Here is an 8,017-nt window from a genome sequence, read left to right as displayed (position 1 = left end):
CAGGAAGATGCCAGTTCTATTCGAGTGGGATAGGATTAGTCTAAGATGTTTATCAGACAGAGGTCATGTGTTACACCTTGACGAGCAAGTGCCAGCTGAAGGTAAAAAGCAACATCTGCTACTGCTGTGACCTGTATAACTGTGAAAAGGCTTGACTCATCAGGAGCGCTTAACAAATATCACGATTATTATCTTGTGAGGCGAACAATGAGGAGTCCGAAGGCGTGTGGGGAGCGGTGGGTGGCGAGGGCATTTTCTGCCACTTCTCCCTTCTCTTTGCCAGGCACCCTTATCCCAGCTGGCCATCGGTTCGGCTCCGTCCGCTCAGATGCTCTACAACCCAGCTCAGCAGCAGGTCCTGACATCCACAGGCTTCTGCCCTTCTGCGGCCACCATCCCTGCCTTCCCCTCCTATCCCCTGCCCCTTCAGATATGCGCAACCCCCTCCCCACCCTGCCAGAGACAAATCGGGAGTGGTTTGGAGAGGGGAAGTGAGCAGAGGGAAGGTTGGCGGAAGGGCGATTTGGGGCGGGATGAGTGGACTGTAGACTCTCGACTGCCAGTTCATGGTGGGCAGGGGACGGGTTTGTTGTATCATTATTATCGTTGTGTCGTCCTCTCCCCAGCGCTTAGTACAGTGCTCTGCACATGGTAAGCGCTCAATCCCGGCTCCCCCGCTTGGCTGCTGTGTGACCTTGGGTAGTTCACTTCACTTCTCTGGGCCTCAGCCACCTCATCTGGAAAGTGGGGATGGAGATTGTTAGCCCCATGAAAATGGGTACACCTTGTCTGCCCAGAGAATTATTTTACTTGTACATATTTATTCTATTTATTTTATTTGGTTTATATGTTTTGTTTTGTTGTCTGTCTCCCCCTTCTAGACTGTGAGCCCACTGCTGGGTAGGGACCGTCTCTATATATTGCAAACTTGTACTTCCCAAGTGCTTAGTACAGTACTCTGCACACAGTAAGTGCTCAATAAATACTATTGAATGAATGAATAGGCTTCGCTTGACTGGAACAAGTAACCAAGCCTGGAATCAATCAACCCATCAGGTGCAAGTGGTCAAGTGGGACGAGGCAGAGGGAAAAGTCTGAGAGAAAACAGGGTGAATGCAGGACCATGACCATTGTGCTTCCACAGTACTTTATAGAGTCATTAATTTTTCAGACTGAATCTTTAAATATAAAGTGAGTACCCCTTGCATGCAGTGGTGACTTAAAAGAGAAGACACTGTTTCTGCGTTAAAGGAGTTTACGATATAAGCATGGAGAGAGAATCAAAATCGAAACATGTCTGTGATACCAATAAAAGAAACATTCTTGTAACAATGTGGAGACAAATATTTACACCAGTGGCAAAATAATTTGTAATATACTTACAGCCTGTTGGGATTTGGCTGGAAATAGTTCAAGAAAAACTTGAGTCAAGTGCAATGTAAATGGCATAACCTTGCCTTTGTTGATACCTTGCATAATAAAGTAACAAAGTTCTTTTATAGGCAAACTTAAGGTTTCTCATAAATACTTTAAAAGTGTTATTCAAACATCCCAGGAAATAGAGTAAGGAAAAAATAATCAACACATTTCAACTTCACTTTTGGGACATTTGACAAATTTGGTGATTGTGAACTACATTATGAATAACAACGATCGAAATGATGTAACAGCAAGAAGGTAAATTCATTTTTTAAAATTCACATTACTTGGTATCTACAAAGCCTGCATAAATGATCTTTTTTGGAGAGAACTCTAAACTATATTAAGGAGCTATCTACTTGGCCTAATGTAAATTGCAGCTTTACATAGGATGGCTTTGATGGAAATAGGAAATCAAATGCAGGTGAGAGAGTTGAATTGTCCCACTCTCTGCTGGACTTTTTACCTGGACACCAGGCTGAGCAAATGCTCCAATTGGACAGAATCATATTAAAAAACGATTAAAAACTATTTACCTTTTGAATCCAGTTTGTGAAAGCAAATATCAGCCCTGCTTCATCATTTTATTACTTGGAGCCCAAAAGTGACTTCCCAGATTGACTCAGCTGATGTATAATCAGAATGTTACTAATGATGAAATGATGAACACTCAGAAGGTTTTAGTCAGTGACATGTTTTTATGATACACCCTTCTAATTATATCTTTGAAGTTGGGTATAGGTTGACTGGGGAATTCAGCATTCATCCAGCTTCTGTTTGCAGCACAGAAGAATTAAAGGTACTGTCATTTTCACAGGCTCCAGAGCCTTGAACTAAAATACGACTGTTTTATATTTTAGAAAAATAAACTAAATTAAGGGGTGGACAAGAAAGGGAATTGGTCAAGTGAAGCCCTTCAAGAAGATTTGACTTTTAATCAACTCCGATGTTTGCAATTTGGATTGTTGTCTTCTTTCTCTTTCCCACATCTAGAGGTAAGATTCATAATTTATCATGTATGTATTGATCACAATAAAGCTACTTTTATTCATTAATGCCATAGATGGTAACAGTGAAAATAGGTGTGTTTTTGTCTTGTTAAAGAAAAAATGATCTCCTGATTTCTGAATAAATTTAGAATCTTAAAAATACTTAGGACCCTTATGGTTATTGTATTGTATTTTGGAACTTTAAATCGTAGTTTGCTATCGATGCATACAAGTAACCTGCCAAAGTTTTCTGCAATGGTTTGCTGAGTATTCACTTGGAACTCGTCTTCTTGGTTCCTTCTTTCAACCCTGTTCTAAGCCAATGGGTCCGCTCTCTAAAGTGAGTCTGTGTCTACCCGAGCCAAGTGAAGTGGAAAATAGAGGCAATTATCCATATTTATCCAAAAGAATTGCTTTTGCCTAAACCTTCCAAATAATTAAGATAAAATGGTCTTTGGAATGAACTATCTAGGTAATTACTTCAATTCACTACTTCCCTCTGTTGGTGTAAATCTGCCTTAAGTGTTGGCAGACATATCTACGTATTCAGACGGAGAATAGTTAAATGTCTGCCTTGTCTGTTGACTCCTAAACTGGGCCCTCTGGGCTCTCTGGTTGAGTCAGTTTTCCCTACAATTTGGCTGTGGTATACAGTTTCCTTTTGGGTAATGGCAGTGCAAAGCAGCCACAAGGATTAGCAAAGTAACTGGTTGTGATTTAACTGAATATCATTTTTCTTACTTTTTAAAGATGCTTCCAGAATTTTGGTTCCATTTCAAGCTAATTATTGGGACAGTATTTGCCCAAATTCATTGGATTTTCCTCAACCCAACCAGTAGGTTAACTCCAGACACATTGTATAACTTGACAAACTGGCGTTAGAGCTTCCTGAGAAAGTACTGATGTCTGAGGTCTTGGTTATGGATCTTTGTATATTTACACCCACTGTTTTCAAACATAGTTACCAGTGTAACTATGGTACACTGGGCCATATAGGTAGAATTCTATCAACCAGTGGTATTTATTCAGTACCTGTGGTGTAAAGGAAGCAGTATGGCTTAGTGGAAAGAGCATGGGCTTGGGAGTCTGTGGTTGTGGGTTCTAATCCTGGCTCTGCCACTTGTCAGCTGTGTGACTTTGGGTAAGTCACTTCATTTCTCTGTGCCTCAGTTACCTCATCTGTAAAATGGGGATTAAGACTGTGAGCCCCACGTGGGGCAACCTTGATTACCTTTTATCTACCCCAGTGCTTAGAACAGTTCTTGGCACATAGTAAGCGCTTAACAAATACCATCATTATTATTATTATTAAAGGACATTTTTTAACTGCGAGAAGGGCATTGCACTTAGCATTTACTGCATGGAGAGCACTATACTAGGCACTTGTGAGAATAAAATACAATTCAAAGATCCAGTCCCTGTTCTTAGTGCAGGAGATAGACAGGTATAAATTAATTTGATATAGTGGAAGCAGGAGGGAAATCATAGATGTGCTTGATAATAGCAAATTTCTGGAACATAGAAGAAACAATCAGTGAATGAATCAGAAAAATAAGAAAATTGATATGTGCCTGGGTGCAAAGGGTGGTCATACTTAACCTGGTGTGGTGGAACTTAATTGGAGAAAGCCTCCTGAAGAAGATGGATTGTGGAGATGGAGTGGTATGTGGTCTTGCATATTTACAGAGGACAGAAGTGAGTTACAGAAAATCATTTGAATGGTCATCAGACACAGGCATCCTATTTCCCTTTTTGCAGAATCAGTCACTGTAGCTGCTATAAATTGGAAGCAGCCGCTAAACAATGACCTAAAACCAATTAAACTGCTACAGTTCAAAAAAATTAAAAAGATCCAGAAAGCAGGTAAATGATGTAGATTCAAATAATGAAGTGATTTATATTTCATTGTTTCATAACAGATAAAGCACAGGATTAGTCCCTCATCTGAGGCAATCCTGGAAAACCATCTGTAATCTTCCCCTGTTGCAAACTGAAATATCCACTCATTGTCATATGCATCAATTTCCTCTAATCCAGAGAGAGAACCAGAATGACCAGAGGCAGTGTAAAGCATTTAGCTATTACATAAAATCAGCATGCTTACCTCAGGGACCACTTGTTCCTCTAGGTCTTAGAAAATGCCTGTTATGCTACATGCCTCTGAGGTGGATGACATTATCCAAATATTAACAGAACTGGAACTTCTGCCTTCCCCTGGCTGGGGTACTACTAAGTCAAAGAGCTGATCTTGGTGTTTCCACATATATTCACGTTGGGGTGGGTCTTTCCTATAGAGGTTACAGACTCAGTTTGTACATATGTGAGTTGGCTTATGGAGACATCCAGGTCTTAGAACTGGTTTGAATAATATAGTGTCAACATTTCCCAACTTGCTTCTAAATTTGGATCAATGTGATACCCACTAGCTGTCAACTTAGGCATGCTGTTTATCTGGTATTGTTTCTTTAAGATTTCTTCATCAACCTCTCTCTTCTTATTTATATAAGGAGTTGGGTTAGTGTGTACATATCTGCTTGATCAATCAAGCAATTTAATCAATGATATTGACTGAGAGCTTCTTAGGCACAAAACTGCTGAGTGTTTGGGAGAGTGCAATAAAAAGATGTGGATCATTTTTCTTTGCAGAGACCATTTTTCTAAAAAAAATTTCAGACCGTATCTCCCCACTCCTCAAGAACCTCCAGTGGTTGCCCGACCACCGCTGCATTGAACTGTTCTAAGCACTGGGGAGGTTACAAGGTGATCAGGTTGTCCCACAGGGGGCTCACAGTCTTAATCCCCATTTTACAGATGAGGTAACTGAGGCACAGAGAAGTTAAGTGACTTGCCCAAAGTCACATAGCTGACAATTGGCAGAGCTGGGATTTGAACCCATGACCTCTGACTCCAAAGCCCGTGCTCTTTCCACTGTATGGATGCCTGTAATAGCCATGTTAGTCCTTCTGCTTCCACTATCTGTAGATAGTTCTTGGTCACCAGTCTCCCCCATTAGATGGTAAATGCCTGAGGGCAGGTCATGTGTGTCTTGCATCTGTAGTACTCCCTGAAGGACTTATTACAGAGTTTACACTATGCTCAGTAAATTCCACCATTGAATGATTGTTCCACTGTAGATTATGTGACTTCTTTTGTTGAGAAGGAGATTATTTTGGCTGTTTGGTTTGTGCCATATCCAAAACTACTCTAGGTTTGGTGGGAAGCCTAGCTCTCCCTGGCCAGGAAGCGATGCCTGGGGTTTTAAGTCACCCTGTGTATCCTGTCTCTGGGTGCTCTTTGGTGTCTGACCACCTTGGTCACTTCGCTAGGTCAAGTCAGCCCATGGGGAAAGTGGAACTGTTCCAGCTTCTCCAGGATCCTTAGGATCAGGGTTGGCTTAGAGTTGGTTCAGTCCTCCTATTACCCTGGTGTCAAGCCTTTTCTGGAACAAGACCAATCTCAGACAAAAAAACTCAACTGGCATTTTAACTCAATGCAGTCACCTTTCTGTTGTGCTGTCATACTCCTTGCGTTTCATTAGGCAAACAAAAACTCCTCAGTATTGGCTTTAAAGCACTTAAATCACTGTGTCCCCTTCTCCCTTACCTCACTACTCTTCTACTACAACCCAGCCGGCCCACTTTGTTCCTCTAGTGCTAACCTTCTCACTGTACCTCGATTTCATCTATCTCACCGCCAACCTCTCACCCACATCCTACCTCTGGCCTAGAATGCCCTGCCCTGCTTATTCATTCATTCATTTATTCAATCATATTTATTGAGCACTTACTGTGTGCAGAGCACTGTACTAAGCACTTGGGAAGTACAAGTTGGCAACATATAGAGACGGTCCCTACCCAACAGTGGGCTCACAATCTAGAAGGGGGGAGACAGACAACAAAACAAAACATATTAACAGAATAAAATAAATAGAATAAATATGTACAAGTAAAATAAATAGAGTAATAAATACGTACAAACATATAGACATATATACAGGTGCTGTGGGGAAGGGAAGGAGGTAAGGTGGGGGGGATGGAGAGGAGGAGGAGGGGGAGAGGAAGGAGGGGGCTCAGTCTGGGAAGGCCTCCTGGAGTAGGTGAGCTCTCAGTAGGGCCTTGAAGGGAGGACAAGAGCTAGCTTGGCGGATGTGGGGAGGGAGGGCATTCCAGGCCAGGGGGATGACATGGGCCAGGGGTCGACAGCAGGACAGGTGAGAATGAGGCACGGTGAGGAGATTAGTGGTAGAGGAGCAGAGGGTGTGGGCTGGGCTGTAGAAGGAGAGAAGGGAGGTGAGGTAGGAGGGGGCGAGGTGATGGAGAGCCTTGAAGCCGGGGGTGAGGAGTTTCTGCCTGATGCGTAGGTTGATTGGTAGCCACTGGAGATTTTTGAGGAGGGGAGTAACATGCCCAGAGCGTTTCTGGACAAAAACAATCCGGGCAGTGGCGTGAATTATGGATTGAAGTGGGGAGAGACAGGAGGATGGGAGATCGGAGAGGAGCAATTATCAGACAGATAATTGCTCTCCCCTACTTCAAAACCTTACTGAAGGCACATCTCCTCCAAGAAGCTTTCCCTGACTAAGCCCTCCTCTCCTCTTCTCCCATTCCCTTCTGTCACCCTGATTTGCTCCCTTCATTCATCCTCCCTCTCATCCCCACAGCACATATGTATATGTCTGTAGATAGCTGTCATTATTTATTTATGTATAGTAATGTTTGTCTCCTTCTCTAGACTGTGAGCTCATTGTGGGCAGGGAATTTGTCTGTTATACTGTACTTTCTCAAGCGCTTAGTACAGTGCTTTGCAGACAGTAAGTGCTCAATAAATATGATTGAATGAAAGAATTAGGTAACAAGAGTCTGACAGTGGCCTTATTAACTTGAACCATAGTATTTTGTTTTGTTTTTATGGTATTTGTTAAGTGTTTACTATGGTCCAGGCACCATACTAAGCACTGGAGAAGATACCAGTTAATCAGATTGGACACATTCCCTAGCCCTCATAGAGTTCTCAGATTTTAGATTCTAGACTGTGAGCCCACTCTTCTAGACTGTGAGCCCACTGTTGGGTACGGACCGTCTCTATATGTAGCCAACTTGTACTTCCCAAGCGCTTAGTACAGTGCTCTGCACACAGTAAGTGCTCAATAAATATGATTGAATGAATGAATGAATTTTACAGATCCCCATTTCACAGGTGCGGTACCTGAGACACAGAAAAGTTAAGCGACTTTCCAAGGTCACACAGCAGATAAATGACAGAGCTGGGATTAGCCAGGTGCTTCTGACTCCCAGGCCCATGCCTCTCTTTTCTCTCTGACTGACCCCGCTCCCTACCAGTTTTACTCAATAGGAAGGTAATGATACTGAATTTGGAAGTGGAGAAGAGACAAAACCTTGTCATCTCTTCTGGACCCCTGAGCTTTGATGCTTTTTCCTCTTTCCTCTCTCAATTTCTCATGTAAATCTGCCCTCCCTAGAACAGGTGCACTGGACCAGGCTTTCCTAAATATTCTATTCATTTAATCATATTTATTGAGCTCCTACTGTGTGCAAAGCACTGTACTAAGTGCTACACCAACACCTTAGAACATTGAAGTGGGGGGAGAG

The 8,017-nt window shown here is 42.4% G+C and overlaps 1 protein-coding gene across 1 annotated transcript in view; it reads left to right on the top strand.

Annotated features, from left to right (window-relative positions):
* The first annotated feature begins 2,337 nt into the window (after positions 1–2,337).
* Positions 2,338–8,017, top strand: part of PNLIPRP3 (pancreatic lipase related protein 3) — a 28,114-nt gene continuing 22,434 nt past the window's right edge. The window contains exon 1 of the mRNA XM_038758345.1: positions 2,338–2,414. Within this exon, the coding sequence (XP_038614273.1) occupies positions 2,366–2,414 (49 nt within the window). The 5' untranslated portion in view covers positions 2,338–2,365. The remainder of the gene's footprint in view (positions 2,415–8,017) is intronic.

Source organism: Tachyglossus aculeatus, chromosome 16, assembly GCF_015852505.1.
Source record: "Tachyglossus aculeatus isolate mTacAcu1 chromosome 16, mTacAcu1.pri, whole genome shotgun sequence".
NCBI lineage: Eukaryota > Metazoa > Chordata > Mammalia > Monotremata > Tachyglossidae > Tachyglossus > Tachyglossus aculeatus.
Note: the sequence above shows the minus strand (reverse complement) of the source record. Positions and strands in the feature narration are given on the sequence as shown.